We start from the raw sequence: 17,150 nt of genomic DNA, 5'->3' as shown, positions 1-17,150 counted from the left end.
TGTTTTTACTACACTGTAAAATTGAACTGGAAACCTGATCCTCTGGGAGAGTACAATTATAGCAGCACTGCCGAACTTGTGTAATGTGTTTGTCCCCCCCCTCCTCTATATTATGAAAAAAGAAACATAGCCAGACAGAGGAAATAAATCTGGTTCATTACCATGTTTAAATTTTCCATCTTTTTTATACAGCGCTGTGTAACAAGCAGGCAATCCCTGTTGTCAAACAGCCGCAAAATCTGCAGCCGCAGCGACTATCATATTTTTCGAAGATACCGAAAATGGTACATTAGAACACGGGCATGCTTGCATAACACCTTATCGGCGCACGCTCAGTCATCACGAATTAGGATGAACTGACAGTTCTTCCTTCTCTGGACCCAGGGTCATGTGATCACTGATTGTGGGTAGAGAGCAGCAGTTTCAGGTTCTGTGAGACCTAGATAACGCTGCAATGCAGGCTGTAGGCAGAAATTCCCCTGTAACTGTGGCAGATATATGAACCTTTGTTACTGGAAAAATCCTCAATAAAAAGAATGTAATATGTTAATAAGTCTTCCCCCAAAGATCTCATGGGGGCACATTGTGTTAAAATAAATTGAAAAATAAAAAAGCAAAAATAAAATGAAGAGAATATAAAAAACTAAACTGAAAATAAGACACTGCCAGTGTAAATTAATGTTTCTAACCGCACACCCATTGAAACGTAAATATATGTCCAATATAAAAAAGCAATCTCTACGGAAAGGGGAGCACAATTTATATTTTTTTTTAGCTGTCCTTTGTGGTCCTAAAAATAAAAAAAAAAAGAAAAATAAACACTTAAGTTTATCCTTCACCTCTCTCGATCCCCCCATTATCGGCAAAAAAAAGGTATAAAAATGAGATCTTAATTAAGCCCCAGGTATTGAAAAACAAATAATTAAAAAGTAGTTAAATATCTATATAAAGCAGCGCGAGCTGGTGAGTCTGAATCGGTCACGTGGTTCAGAAGTGGATCGGAACAGAGAAGATGGTGATCGGTAAGTACTTAAAGAGATTGTCTACTACTTTATCATTGATGACCTATCCTTAGGAGAGGTCATCAATGTCTGATTGGTCAGAGTCCGACACCCAGCACCCCCTGCTGATAGCTGTTCTCAGTGTCTGAGGATGGAAATGCTCAATTGCGGATGTGCTCCGTCGGCAATGGGGCTTTAGATGAGATCCGCCAGTCATCCAGGATCAGATGAGTTTATTGTACATTTCTTCCATCTTCTTTTCAGCTGTTTGGGAATATTCTGCAGTGGGATGGTTTCCTTCAGGAAGAAACCTTGCAGGAGCTCAGCCTGGACAAGCTGCTGAATCGTTACCTCTTCCTGGTTCTTCTCAACGCAGAGCCGGGCGCGGAGCTGGTGAACAAGTGCCACAAGGTAACATGCGGTGCCGGGCGCTCCTGTATAGGATAGTTGAGCGGCAATGATTGATTGGTTCTGTTGAGGGTCACTTCATGTCCAGGAATAGTGGAGTTGAGCAAAATAATCTACAGGACCATGGTTGCTAGTCCAGAATCCTGCTAATCTTCTACCCAGCTTCTTTCCTGATTAGTAGGTCCAGAGCAGTCATTGACCCAGACATGGCGTCGCACCATGGTCTACTAATCAGAAGAGTCACTGGAAATGCTTACAGGAAGGATGTTTAATATGGGGCCTTTAGACTATCATGGCCACTGGCTCCGGGACATGCAAATTTTCTGGTGTGTGCCCATCGTATATCTGTTTATAAGCCCCCCTAACACCACACTGCGGTCACTATAACCTTTACCATAGCTGCACCAGCTGTATCCTAGTAAGTTCTTCCTATGTTTAATATAACTATATGCGTAGGGGATGGAGGAAGGCGCGCCATCGTTATGCGTGGGGGATGGAGGAAGGCGCGCCATCGTCATGCATGGGGGATGGAGGATGGCGCTCCATCGCCGTGCATGGGGGATGGAGGATGGTGCGCCATCGCCGTGCATGGGGGATGGAGGATGGTGCGCCATCGCCGTGCATGGGGGATGGAGGATGGTGCGCCATCGCCGTGCATGGGGGATGGAGGATGGTGCGCCATCGCCGTGCATGGGGGATGGAGGATGGTGCGCCATCGCCGTGCATGGGGGATGGAGGATGGTGCGCCATCGCCGTGCATGGGGGATGGAGGATGGTGCGCCATCGCCGTGCATGGGGGATGGAGGATGGTGCGCCATCGCCGTGCATGGGGGATGGAGGATGGTGCGCCATCGCCGTGCATGGGGGATGGAGGATGGTGCGCCATCGCCGTGCATGGGGGATGGAGGATGGTGCGCCATCGCCGTGCATGGGGGATGGAGGATGGTGCGCCATCGCCGTGCATGGGGGATGGAGGATGGTGCGCCATCGCCGTGCATGGAGGAAGGTGCACCATCGCGGTGCATGGGGGTGGAAGTGAAAGCTGCTGATTGTGGGTCACTTTGTTTTAATTCTCCACAGATAGTCGAGTATTTACCTCTGAGTTGGTTTAAGGGTCTCGGCAGCGGTGCAACGTTGCCACGGTTGGAAAATTTCAGCAAACACTTGGTAAACTGCGTCCATGCGCTTCATAAGCTAAATGACAGGTGAGTGACAGAAGGGGGCGTAGTGTTTTTTTTTTTTTCTATGTGCAGGAGCCTGGGCCAGCGGCCACAAAAGCAGTGCCAACCGCCTACCTATCGACATCCTCTGCTCTTCTCTTTCCAGGCTCTGGGGGAATCGCTGCAGACACTCTGTGTAACTGCTGACTGCCGAAACATTCTAGTTTGCAATGTGCACACTGTCAGGATTTCCCTGATGGCATTGGGTCATGCCAAGTATGGTATTGGGAGAGAAGCGGAAGAATATAGAGGACAATCCTGACTGTGTGCTCATCGAAAACTCTGTAGCTTGCTGAATCATGACAGTGTCTGCAGAAAACTGAGTTTGGAAAACGCCTTTAAAATTATTTTTGCAAGTAGGCGTTATTAAAAATTTGACACAGTTTGGCTTTTAAAGGGTCTTGTGAGCTCATTTTGATGGTGATTTTGTAACTCTTATCTGTCTTTTTCTAAGCTACTCTTAGCTGATTCACGACCACATCAAGATCATTTCTACTTTGATGTGGTCTTTGGTCCTAAATCAGCACAGAGGAGTTATAGATAAGGGTTACAAGCTCACTGATAGATTCTTGGTTAACTTTATTCTGCAATGAGAAAAGAAACACTGACTGATAAAACGAAGCTATGCGTACAGAGTTACACTTACCTGTTGTCTGCTTTTCCAGGGACGGCATGGAGGCTCTTATCTCTCTGCTGCGGAGGATCAGAGCCCAGAATCTCACAGAGGATGTTGTTGCACAGTATGGCATGGAGGGACGTAGCATGAGGGTATGATTGGCAGGGTCCCAGAAGAATGGAGCGTCCAGCAATGTCTGTATCTCAGGGATCCGTCTCCTGTCATCACAACCACACACCAGATGAAGCACTCGGCCGTACCCAGCTCCACCGGCGTCACACGGTCAGAATATCATCCCAATTCCCGTCCATATTTTGGGGTTTGTTTGCACTTTTGAAAAGCAGAAAGCAAGAGGAAATCTTTCCAAAAGGACTCAAGCCTCAGATTGTGAGTGTCCATGCTGAGATACAATCCCTGGAAAGTGGGTCTGTCATGTCTCCTGTATGAGGGCAGCGCAGAATAGAGGAGGACATGCTGGTTTATAGAATTTGATCCACTTTTTTGGATTAAAAATACTAAATTAATTGGTTGCTACTTGCCCTCATGGTGAAAGCCGCACATACACTGTGCTTGGCAGCTTTACATGTATGAAGTATACCAGGAGAGTAACTCCATCTGGCTAAAGGAAGCAGGACTCACAGGCTTTGTGTGTGGGCTGGGATGAGACTGACCTGCAGGTTTCCTCTGTTTGGGCGTAGTTCAGCAGGACTCGCAGGCTTCCTGTGGGTGGGTGGTCCTAGTAGTTGACAACCCTCTTAAGTCTTCTTTCCACGTGGTCCTGCGACTGAGCACTATGAGATTTATTTATTATACAGGGAATTCTTTGGACAGATTTAGGGGGAAAAAAAAATGTATCTCTTAATTCTACATTTGTAAAATAATAAATTTTATATTTAAATGCTTCTTTCTAAATTGTGAGTTCATTGATTTATCCAAAACTTTTTTTATGGTTACACCGCAACCACGGTATATATATATATTTATAGTGTGTGTGTGTAAAATATATATATTTTTTCTTGTAATTTCCTTTCTAAATGCGGCTTTACGCTACTTTCTAAATGGCCTTCATGAGAAATTTTCTCCCGTTTTTACAGCTGGAGAGGTCCTGTACGATAGATTTCCGCACAGCAGATTAGAGTGGATTTTTGAAACAGATCAACTTCAAAGTCTACATAAAAAAACTGTATGAACCTACCCTACATAATTTATTTAGTCAAGTGCCTGTGCTTTTGTGTGCAAACCATGATTTCCAGACCTGCGTGTCCTCTGACACCAAACTCAATAGCCTCCTATGTATATGAGACTGCTGCAGTTGGGGGTGAATATACGCACAGTCAGTCCTAAAGTTACAGTCTGTAACTCGCACGGATATGCGGACATCTGAATTCGGCCTTGATCATAGTGAGGAGGTTATTGTACACAGATGTCAGATGGGAAACAATCTACAGTCTCAGGATAGAAAAAGTTATAGAAAAGGAAGAAAGCACATGAAGAGGAAATAAGTGCAGAATAGAAGCTGTGCTGATATGAGCCAAATAAGGCAAAGCTCAGATGGATGAGACAGAGAAGCCTTACGCTCAACATATATTATTATCAGGGACAGATAAACCTTACATCAGGCCTATATTACTGGGAGATGACAAAAACTGACTGGCACATCCAGTCTAGTGTGAATAGGTGCATACCAGGAGGCGATACCCCCATATATAATAGACAAAAAAAGTCTCCACTCTATCATGCTGAAGCACGTCAATGTGAAATATATGAAACATGAATAGCAATATTTCTTTTGAATATTAGGCCAAAAAATGAGATCTATATCATAAAATTTGTCCAAATTATAACTGCCCATCAACCATCATCAAGGTGGTCTGATGGGTCCCTACGTGTGTGAATACCTCTTAGGCCGGGGTCACTTGCGAGTGTGATGCGAGAAACTCGCATCAATACCCGGCACTCGGGACCGGAGTGTGCAGCTGCATAGAAAAACATGCAGCCGAACACTCCAAGTGCTGGCGGCAGTGCCGGGTATTGATGCGAGAGACTCGCACGAGTTTCTCGCATCACACTCGCAAGTGTGACCCCGGCCTTAGGCTGATGTCTGAATTCCTGGGTGAATGTGGACACGTCTTTGAGTAATGCCTGCATTTTTGGTTAAGTAGGAAGCTTCTGTATTTGAAATCACCACATGTTCACAGGCAGGGTCCTCTCTCCTTCTGTACTTGTGTGCCTTGTATTGCTTTTGTTTATTGTACTTGTCTCTGTATGCCACTTTTTCACATGTAAAGCGCCATGGAATAAATGGTGCCATAATAATGTTGAAGGGCGGAGTGCTTGGTCAGTAAGCTAACATACAAATGACAAAAAAAACTGACTGGCACATCCAGACTAGTGTGAATAGGTGCATACCAGGAGGCACTACCTCCATATACAATATAAAATTGCACTCTGACCTGGCATTGCTGAGAGAGGTGTCCACATTCACCCAGGAGTTCAGACATCTGCCTAAGGCCGGGATCACACTACCGTGTGATGCGAGAAACTTGCACTCGAGTCATGAGCACCGGGGCAGCGCCAGGTGATGATGTGAGAGAGTCGTGCGAGTTTCTTGTATCACACACGGTAGTGTGATCCCGGCCTATGAGAGGTATTCACACACGGAACCAGTGATGAGCGAGTATACTCATTGCTCGGGTTTTTCTGAGCATGCTCTTGTGTCCTCAAGAGTATTTTGGCGTGCCGGTGATTTTGTTTTCGTCGTCTCATCTGCATGGTTTGCGACTGCTAGACAGCTTGAATACATGTGTGGAATGACTGTTTATTAGGCGGAATACTTGTGGGAATTCCCTGTCTACAAGTCCCAAATCATGCAGATGACACGCCAAAAACTAAGTCTCCGAGCACGCCAAAATACTCTGAGGACACCCGAGCAACGAGTATGCTCGCTCCTCACTAGTAGGAATTAGTGATGAGCGAGTATGCTCATTGCTCGGGTTTCCCCAAGCATGCTCAGATGGTCTGAGTATTTGTAAGTGCTCAAAGATTTAGTTTCTGTTGCTGCAGCTTCATGATTTGCAGCTACTTGGCAGCATGAACACGTATTCAGGCAGTCAAGTAGCTGCAAATCATGCACCTGCGGCAATAGAAACTAAATCTCCAAGTACTTCCAAATACTCGCCCGAGCATGCTCTGGAAAACCTGAGCAATCAGTCTTTGAGACCACCTTTGACGATGGTTGATGGGCAGGTATAATTTGGATAAATTTTATGCTAAGCATCTCATTTTTTTCCTACTATTCAAAAGTTGTATTGCTATTCATATTTCGCATTGACATGCTTTAGCATGATAGAATGCAACCTTTTTTTGTATATTATATTACTGCGAGAGACACCCAAAACACATCAAACCTATATTACAGAGAAAGACACTCCCTCAAGAGAGAAATCTGAATCTTGGATCAGCTTGGACCGGAAGATCCCGGGAGCATGGAGAGGAGAGAAAGAGTTCGGGGGCCGTCGGAAGGTGAGTATATAACTATTTTTTATTTTAACAGAGACTCTAGAATACCCGATGCGAGAGAATCGGGCCACCATCTAGTGTAAAACTATTTATCCCGTGTAAGCCCATAGCCTGTAAACTCATGAATGAGACGGCAGGAGGATATATTGGGTTCCAGCTGGATAAGCAGGTCACTGATCTACTCAGTTATTATTTGCTAGCTGAAGAGCCCGACGCTGCCTGGGCATAGTAACTAACTGTGGTTAGTTATGACAAATTATAATTATCCTCCATCCCATAGTCCCGTGCCCATATATCCATCATACATATCCACCATCCCATAGTCCCGTGCCCATATACCCATCATACACATTCTCCATCCCATAGTCCCGTGCCCATATACCCATCACACATCCTCCATCCCATAGTCCAGTGCCCATATACCCATCATACATATCCTCCATCCCATAGTCCAGTGCCCATATACCCATCACACATATCCTCCATCCCATAGTCCAGTGCCCATATACCCATCACACATCCTCCATCCCATAGTCCAGTGCCCATATACCCATCATACATATCCACCATCCCATAGTCCCGTGCCCATATACCCATCATACACATTCTCCATCCCATAGTCCCGTGCCCATATACCCATCACACATCCTCCATCCCATAGTCCAGTGCCCATATACCCATCATACATATCCTCCATCCCATAGTCCCGTGCCCATACACCCATCACACATCCTCCATCCCATAGTCCCGTGCCCATATACCCATCACACATATCCTCCATCCCATAGTCCCGTGCCCATACACCCATCACACATCCTCCATCCCATAGTCCAGTGCCCATATACCCATCATACATATCCACCATCCCATAGGCCCGTGCCCATATACCCATCATACACATTCTCCATCCCATAGTCCCGTGCCCATATACCCATCACACATCCTCCATCCCATAGTCCAGTGCCCATATACCCATCATACATATCCTCCATCCCATAGTCCCGTGCCCATACACCCATCACACATCCTCCATCCCATAGTCCCGTGCCCATATACCCATCACACATATCCTCCATCCCATAGTCCCGTGCCCATACACCCATCACACATCCTCCATCCCATAGTCCCGTGCCCATACACCCATCACACATCCTCCATCCCATAGTCCCGTGCCCATACACCCATCACACATCCTCCATCCCATAGTCCCGTGCCCATATACCCATCTCACATATCCTCCATCCCATAGTCCCGTGCCCATATACCCATCATACATAGCCACCATCCCATAGTCCCGTGCCCATATACCCATTATGACATCACCATGGCAACCGTTATGACATAACCATCACCATGACAACCATTGTGACAGCATCTTCGCCATTGCAACCTGTTATGACATTAGTGTCACCATGGCAACCATTATGACATCTTAATGAGGGGCGGGGCTTGCAACCTATGATATCAGCGTCGCCATGGCAACCATTATGACCTCATAATAAGGGGCAGGGCTTGATACACACTTTTTCCCCAATGGGCATAGTAACCAACTGTGGTTAGTTATAACAAATTAAAGTGATTATATTGCACATAAAAACCGTGCATCTAATCCTATCCTGTGTGATACTGACTGCTGAGTCGTGTATCTAATCCTATCCTGTGATACTGACTGCTGAGCCGTGTATCTAATCCTATTCTGTGTGATACTGACTGCTGAGCCGTGTATCTAATCCTATTCTGTGTGATACTGTCTGCTGAGCCGTGTATCTAATCCTATTCTGTGTGATACTGTCTGCTGAGCCGTGTATCTAATCCTATTCTGTGTGATACTGTCTGCTGAGCCGTGTATCTAATCCTATTCTGTGTGATACTGTCTGCTGAGCCGTGTATCTAATCCTATCCTGTGTGATACTGTGTGCTGAGCCGTGTATCTAATCCTATTCTGTGATACTGTGTGCTGAGCCGTGTATCTAATCCTATCCTGTGATACTGACTGCTGAGTTGTGTATCTAATCCTATCCTGTGATACTGACTGCTGAGTTGTGTATCTAATCCTATCTTGTGTGATACTGACTGCTGAGCCTCGTATCTAATCCTATCCTGTGGGATACTGACTGCTGAGCCGCGTATCTAAGCCTATCCTGTGTGATACTGACTGCTGAGCTGCGTATCCTATCCTGTGTGATACTGTCTGCTGAGCCGTGTATCTAATCCTATTCTGTGTGATACTGTCTGCTGAGCCGTGTATCTAATCCTATCCTGTGTGATACTGTGTGCTGAGCCGTGTATCTAATCCTATTCTGTGATACTGTGTGCTGAGCCGTGTATCTAATCCTATCCTGTGATACTGACTGCTGAGTTGTGTATCTAATCCTATCTTGTGTGATACTGACTGCTGAGCCGCGTATCTAATCCTATCCTGTGGGATACTGACTGCTGAGCCGCGTATCTAAGCCTATCCTGTGTGATACTGACTGCTGAGCTGCGTATCCTATCCTGTGTGATACTGACTGCTGAGCCGTGTATCTAATCCTATCCTGTGTGATACTGACTGCTGAGTTGCGTATCTAATCCTATCTTGTGTGATACTGGGCTCCCCCTGCAGTCTGTGTCAGAGGGTGGTCTGGGTTGGCACGGTAATAAATTATTTCCAGCTTTACAGAAGGACGAATACGCCATAGAAATGATAAGAATACTAGGCCTCAGTTACCACAACTGTCTACAAAGAAAACTGTTGCTGATAGCAGCCAATCACAGCTCATTTTTCATCTTTTAAACAGCTCTGGGACAGCGTGGCGAGTTTTGAGTGGCGACTTTTATGTGGCGAGGTTGGTGTATGTGTGGTGAGATGTGTGCTGAGGGTGGTATATGTGTTAAAGCACGTGGTAGTGTGTGGCGCATTTTGTGTGTGTTCATATCCCCGTGTGTGGTGAGTATCCCATGTCAGGGTCCTACCTTAGCAACTGTACGGTATATACTCTTTGGCACCATCGCTCTCATTCTTTAAGTCCCCCTTGTTCACATCTGGCAGCTGTCAATTTGCCTCCAACACTTTTACTTTCACTTTTTCCACAAATTTGTTTGGTGAATTGGAACGCGCCGGGTTAAAATTTCGCCTCACAACATAGCCTATGATGCTCTCGGGGTTCAGACGTGTGACTGTGCCAAATTTTGTGGCTGTAGCTGCGACTGTGCGGATGCCAATCCTGGACACACACACACACTCTGAGCTTTATATATAAGATTTATATAGCACCATTGATTTCATGGTGCTGTACATGAGAAGAGGTTACATCAAAATACTAATATCACTTACAGTAAATATACTAAGAAGGGTAGAGGTACAGAGGAAAGAGGACCCTGCCTTTTGTGGGTTTATATTCTACAGGATTATGGTGGAGAGAGTAGGTTGGGGGTTGCAGTAGCTTCAATAGTGTTGAGGTGGCAGCGTGGTCATTGCAGGTTTAAGTTTTTCTTGAAGAGATGGGTTTTCACGTTCCCTCTGAAGGATTCACGTGTGGTGGCTATTCGGACGTATTGGGGCACAGAATTCCAGAGGATGGGGGATATTCGGGAGAAGTCTTGGAGGCGATTGGGTGAAGAGTGAATAAGTATGGAGAAGAGAAGGAGGTATTGGAAAGACCAGAGATAACATGAGAGAAGATATTGGGAGATCAGTTCGGAGATATACGAAGGAGAAAGGTTATGGATGGCTGTGTAGGTCAGAGTTAGTAGTTTGAACTGGGAAATTGGGAGACAATGAAGGGTTTTGCAAATAGGGCGAAGCAGAAGTGTAGTGAGGAGAGAGTGAGTCGGGCAGCAGAGTTAAGGAAGACTGGAGAGGTGCTGGAGTGTTTGAAGGTAGGCCACAGAGGCGGATGTTGCAGTAGTCGAGGCGGGAGTTGATAAAGGCATGCACATGCATTTAAGGGTTGAGGAAAGGATGGATTCTGGAAATATTTTTATGCTGGAGGCAACAGGAGGTGGAGGGAACTTGGATGTGTGATTTGAAGGACAGGGCAGAGTCAAGTGTTACTCTGACGCAGCAGATTTCCAGGACAGGGGACAGTGTGATATCATTTATTGTGCTATATAGATCAGGTAGGGAAGATAATTAGTTGAGATTTGTCCACATTGAGCTTGTGGAAGCGAGAGGAGAAGACTGATAGACACACTAGGATTCTGGACAACATAGAGGTGACATCTGGGACATAGAGGTAGATCTGAGTGTCATCAGCATATTGATGGTAATGGAAGCCATAGGATCTTATGAGTTGTCCCAAGCTAAGGATATAGATGAAGAGTAGAGGTCCTAGGACAGAGCCTTGAGGGACACCAACAGAGAGGGTGAGATGAGCAGGTAGCGTGGGAGTAGGAAATGCTAAATATGCGGTTGGTAAGTTTACTTTCACACTTGCGTTGGTCCGCACAACGGGGACAGCGGATGCAGTTTTTCCAACGCATTCGCTGCCCCATTATAATGCCCAGGGAGGAGGGGGCGGAGTTTCGTCCGCGAATGCGCGGTCGAAAATGGCAGACGACGCACAAAAAAACATTACATGTAACGTTTTTGTGTGCGTCGCGGCCGCCAAAACACGACGCTTCCATCGCACGATGGATGCGACGTGTGGCCATACGTCGCTAATGCAAGTCTATGGAGAAAAAAACGCATCCTGCGGGCAACTTTGCAGGATGCTTTTTTTCTCCAAAACGGCGCATTGCGACGTACGTCACACGACGCTAGTGTGAAAGTAGCCTTAGGTATGAGGAGATCCTGGATAGGGCAAGGTCTTTGAATTCAAAGGAAGAGACTATCTGCAGTAGGAAGCAGAGGACAGGTCTAGAAGGAGTATAGAGAATTGTCTGTTAGTAACGACTTACAGCCAAAGCTAAGTTTGGTCAAGGCAGTTTCAGTGGAATGGTGGGAACGGAAGCCAGATTGTTGGTTGTTGAAGAATGAGTTGGATGCAAAGTGAGAGGTAAGTTCAGCATGGATGTGCTGCTCAAGGAGTTTGGAAGCAAAAGGGAGCAATGATATGGGGCGATAGCTGGACATAGCGCATAGCGCTCTGGTCAAGGGATGGCTTTTTGAGGCTAGGTGTGATTATGGCATGTTTGAAAGCAGAGGGTAAGGAACCAGAAGTTAGTGATAGATTGAAGAGATGAGTTAGGGATGAGGTTAAGTATAGTACTGAGGTTGGGGAGAACGTGATATTTGGAGAGATGAGCAAGCTCTCCAGTGATTTTGGATAGGGATGTTATGGGGTTAGGGTATTGGCCTGGTATACAAAGGGGTTGTGGTAGTCTGACAATAAAGACTTGCCTTGTTTGGTCTGTCTTATTTTTGAAGTGTGTGGCAAAGTCCTCAGCAGAGATTAGGGAAGTCAGAAGGGGCAGTGGAGGGAGTTAAAAGTATTGAACAACTGTTTGGGGTTGTGAGATAAGGAAGATACAAGTGTTGTAAAGTAGGCCTGTTTAGCAGAGGTGAGGGCTGATTTGAATGCGAGTGTTCTTTGTTTGAATGAGAAAGGTGACTGAGTCGATAGCCGTTGCGAGAGTGGTATTGTAGAAACTAGTGGCAGTCTGTGTTGTGGAGTGAAGGTATGGAGGACAGTGGTTCAATAGAGTCAGAAAGTGTGCGAGTGTTTAGATGTGCCAGGTTGCTGCAGGTGTGCCCGAGTTGCTGGACATGGGTAACAGGTGAGGAGTGATGAGAATGTGAGCAGATGGTCAGATAGTGGGAGAGGTTGTGAAGTTAGATAGGGAGCAGAGATGGGTGAAGACCAGGTCTAATGTGGGTCTGTGTGGGTGGCTGATCAGGACCACTGAGCAAGTCCAAAAGATGAAGTGAGCAACACAGGAGTTTGGAGGCTGCTGACTGTCAGGTGTCAATGGTGATATGGAAGTCACCCATGATGATGATGATGAGCATGTCAGCAGAAAGTGAAGAAACCAGGTGGAGAACTGGTCAATAAAGGCAGTGGTCAGGCCTGGAGGTCTGTATACGACAGTCACTTGGAGCTTGCAGTTATGGTAGTTGCGGACAGAGTGGACTTCAAAAGAAGGGAGGATGAAGGAGGTAAGAGGTGGAATTGGGTTAAAGGTACAGTTGGTAGAAAGGAGAAGGCCCATTCCTCCACCATGTCTGTTTTAGGAGTGTGGGTGAAGTGGAGGCTGCTGTAACAGCGCAGCAGGGGAGGCTGCGTCAGAGAGCGTCAGCCATGTTTTGGTGAGGCCCAGGAAGGAAAAGCTACAAGAGGTAAAGAGGTCATGAATTACACAAAGTTTATTGCAGACTGAGCGGGCATTCCAGAGTGAGCCAGAGAGAGAGGGTGCAGGGGTGGGGTGTGGGCATCAAGGGCACAGGTTTTACCTAGGTGAGATTTTGGGTATTTACATTATTAGGTTGGGATAAATAGGAGGGGGAATTAATGGAAGGTATTAGTCTGTCAATGCTGAATTACAATCAGTCATATCACGAGTCTGATTCCGTCTCAGAACATTGTTAAACTCCACTAAACCTATTGGATCTGAGGCTGGATGCCATTTTATGTTTTTTGTTCTCCTTGTATCCTACACTTCTGAAGAACAAATTGCAGCTTCATTCCATGATCTATATCATATTCCTGTCAGTGACCATAAGAGAGGACAATATCCAGTATATATTGTGCACACACACATCGGCAGATGTTGAGAAAACATAATTAGTCTTAACAGTAATTCGGTTTCTAGGAACCTTCCACGACAGCAGTATCGGAGGATATCTCCCCGCCCTAATGGGGGGGACAGGAAACACAAAGAGGTTATTTAAATACCCCTCCCCTTCCTACAACCACCAGTGTTTTTCCTGACACACTAGCATGAATAGTTACCACCAAAGTGCAGGAATCATCCAATAAGAACATCAGATAGGGAGGGAAATTAGTGCTGTCATGGAAAGTTCCTAGAAACCAAATTACCGGTAAGACTAATTCTATTTTTTCTAGTCACGTTCCACAACAGCAATACCTGAGTAATACCAACAACTAATTTCTTAGGGAGGGACTACAGCCTGCAGAACTCGTCTGCCGAATGTTTAATCCCTATTAAAATCTAGTATGTAGTGTCTGGTAAACCAGTGGTTTTCAACCAGTGTTCTGCGGCACACTAGTGTGCCGCGACACATGGTCGGGTGTGCCGCGTGTCCGCATGGCTAATTTACATGCGATGCAAATTAGCCATGTGGAGGCAAGCAGGGCGGCGGGTCGGAGAGGCAGCAGTCCCGTGTTCCTGTGTCGCTTCCTCCCTGACACAGCAGTCAGCGGCGCGGCTGGATGACATCATCATTCAGCCCCGCGGCTGCTGTGCCAGTGAGAGGAAGCTGCCGGTGAGGAGTGTGTGTGTGTGTCTAGGTGAGGGGTGTGTGTTTGTGTGCGTGTGTAAGTGAGTTGATGGATGTGATGAGAAGCAATGATGGGAGTCATGGAGAAGGCGGTGATGGGGAGAGGTATATGGGATATATATATAGGTATATGGGATATATATATGGGAATACATGGGACTGTATGTATGAGGTTACATGGGATTGTATATATGAGGGGGTTATCCTTTTTTATTTAACTTTTTTAAAATAAATAATTTATTGAAAGGACCTCTGCCAGGCATATTTCACTCTTGAGGGCTTAAAAAGCAGCTCTTGTGGTGATAAGAAGCTGATTTAAAACCCCCAAGAGCGAACTCCATGAGAGCTGTATGTGTGGAATAATAAATGATATTTTGCCGGTCTTCAGCAGTCATGTCCTGCTTGAATTGTATTGAATTGTACTGTTTTAGTGTCATTTTGTGCCATTTTGGTTGGTGGTGTGCCCCAGGATTTTTTACGTATAAAAAGTGTGCCGCGGCTCAAAAAAGGTTGAAAATCACTGTGGTAAACGTATGGAGAGAAGACCAGGTGGCTGCTTTGCATATCTGCTCAGTAGATGGTCCCCTCTCTCTGCCCACAATGCTGATATTGAATGTGTAGAATGAGGCTTCTGTGAAGCAGGAGGAGATAAATTCTGTGATGAGTATGCGAGACAGATAGTTTGTTTGATCCAATTGGCGATCATATTCTTAGCCGCCTTCTTGCCCTTGTTTCGTCCTGAGGGCTGAATGAATAAGTTTCAGTCAATCCTCCAACCTTTGGTTTGTTGGAGGTAGTAGAGAACCACCCTATGAACATCGAGGGTCTGAAAGGCCTCTTCTTTTGTATTGGAAGGATTTGGGCAGAATGACGGTAGCACAATATCCTGACCTCTATGAAAGTCCGAGACCACCTTGGGTATAAAGGAGGGATCTAAGTGGAGGATAATGATATCTGCAGTAACTATTAAGTAGGACTCTTACATTGATAGGGCCTGCAGCTCTCCTACACATCTAGTGGAAGTAATTGCTACCAGAAAGTCTTAAGGGTAAGGTTTTATAAACTCATAGATGATAAAGGTTTAAATTAATCTCTGTTTAAATTATTTAGCACCAGATTTAAATCCCAAGAAGGAATCCGGCTACGAATTCTAGCTGCTGAAGTCATGAAATGCTTTATCCAGCGCTGACTAGCTAAGTTCTGGTCAAAGAAAGCGCTAAGAGCTGACAGCTGTACCTTCAGGGTACTAGGTGTAAGTCCTAGATCTAGCCCCTTTTGAAGAAAGTCTAAAATCTGAGCAATGATAGGATGAAAGGGATCAGGAATGTACGGAGAACACCAGGACGAGAATTTCTTCCAAACGTTGCCATAAATGGCAGTCACTGGCTTCCTACTCTTCTGGAGAGTTTGTATTACTTCATCCAAAAGCCCCTTAGCTCTTAGGATTCTGACTTCAGTAGGCAGGCCACAAGGTTCAACCTGTGAAGGACCGGAAGTAGCTGGGGACCTTGGAAAAGGAGGTAGTCTTTCGGGAATAGCAGTAGTGGACCTTCCTGGGCCATATCCATCAAAGCGCTGTATCAACCTTTTCCCAGCCACATGGGAGCGATTAGAATCGTGGTGACCTGATCGAACTGTATCTTTTGTAATGTCCTTGCTAGAATCGGGATTAGTGGGAAGACATAGGCCAGGCTGAACCTCCAAGGGTGAGAAAAGGCATCTATTCCCAATGCCCCGTCTGCGAGGTTCAGGGAGAAGAAAGTCTTCACCTTCGTGTCCTGGCTATTGACAAATAGATCCACATCCGGAGTCCTCCATCTTGTCACAAGGGATAGAAAGATTGCTTGGTCAAGGCACCACTCCTCCGGATGGATGTCCTTTCTGCTGAGGAAATCCGCCATTGGCGGACCCCTTCAGATGGACTGCTTTAATGGACAGAAGATGTTTATTTGTCCAGGAAAAATTCTACAGTGATCGATTTCAATCTGACGTACTTCGTGCCTCCCTGGTGAAGGAGGTAGGCCACTGTGGTCATATTGTCAGAATAAACACGTACATGATGACCTTGGACAAGGGCAGATGCGTCTTTCAATGCCTCCTCTACCACCTTCAGTTCCCTGAGGTTTGAGGGGAACTGGATCTGATGGCTGGGGACCATAAACCCTGGAAGTGGGTTTTCTCTACCACAGCACCCCACCCCCTCCATCTGGCATCTGAAGTGAGTTTTTTCAGGGGAAGCTAATCCTAGCTGACCCCCAGCTGGAGGTTCCGGGAATTTAGCCACCACAGAAGGGAAGACTTCACATGACCGGGAAGGGGAACTCTCTTGGTCAGAGAATTTTGATGCCTGTCCCAAGATAAGCCCATACTCGAGTCCTCCAGACTCGTGTTCTCTCGAGCCCAGGACACCGCCTGGATGCATGACGTCAGTGATCCCAGGAGAGACATTGAGTTCCTCAGGGTAGGAGCCCTCTGTTCTCTAAACTTGGAGATCCTCTGAAAAAGATCGAGTTGACTATCTCTGGGAAAGAAGGATGCTCGTTTTACTGAATCCAGGAGGATTCCCAGGAATTTCTTCCTTTGGTGAAGGAGGAAGATCCAACCTCTCCAGATTTGGGATCCAGCCCATGGATTCCAGGATTTCCAAAGTCTTTACCACAACTAGCTTTAGATGGGGAATAGTTGGTGCGACGATGAGGAAGTTGTCTAAATATGGAATGATGCAAGTAACCTCATGACAAATCTTATGTCATAATCTTGGTGAATACCTGTGGTGCTGATGAAATACCAAATGGAGGACATTGAATTGGTAATGGCTGACCTGGTAACCATGGGAAACTGTGAGTCTGAGGAACCTCCGATGATCTGGGTGGATTGGCACATGGTAATAGGCATCCTTCAAATCTGTTGTAGCCATTACCCAATCCTGTCCAGTGAGTGGTATTGCCAATTTGATCAATTCCATCTTGAACAGTCTGTATGTGATCACTTGATTCAGGGGTTTC

General features: G+C 45.9%; 1 protein-coding gene across 2 annotated transcripts in view; it reads left to right on the top strand.

The window, feature by feature from the left end:
• Positions 1-4,157, top strand: part of GCFC2 (GC-rich sequence DNA-binding factor 2) — a 48,360-nt gene extending 44,203 nt beyond the window's left edge. For both annotated transcript variants that reach the window (XM_073586603.1, XM_073586602.1), the window contains exons 16-18: positions 1,266-1,412; positions 2,490-2,614; positions 3,295-4,157. In XM_073586603.1, coding sequence (XP_073442704.1) covers positions 1,266-1,412; positions 2,490-2,614; positions 3,295-3,403 — 381 coding nt within the window. In that variant the 3' untranslated portion in view covers positions 3,404-4,157. The remainder of the gene's footprint in view (positions 1-1,265; positions 1,413-2,489; positions 2,615-3,294) is intronic.
• The last annotated feature ends 12,993 nt before the right edge of the window (positions 4,158-17,150 follow it).

Source organism: Dendrobates tinctorius, unplaced genomic scaffold (assembly GCF_039654945.1).
Source record: "Dendrobates tinctorius isolate UK_male_01 unplaced genomic scaffold, ASM3965494v1 ptg000093l, whole genome shotgun sequence".
In the NCBI taxonomy this organism is placed as follows: Eukaryota; Metazoa; Chordata; class Amphibia; order Anura; family Dendrobatidae; genus Dendrobates; species Dendrobates tinctorius.
Note: the sequence above shows the minus strand (reverse complement) of the source record. Positions and strands in the feature narration are given on the sequence as shown.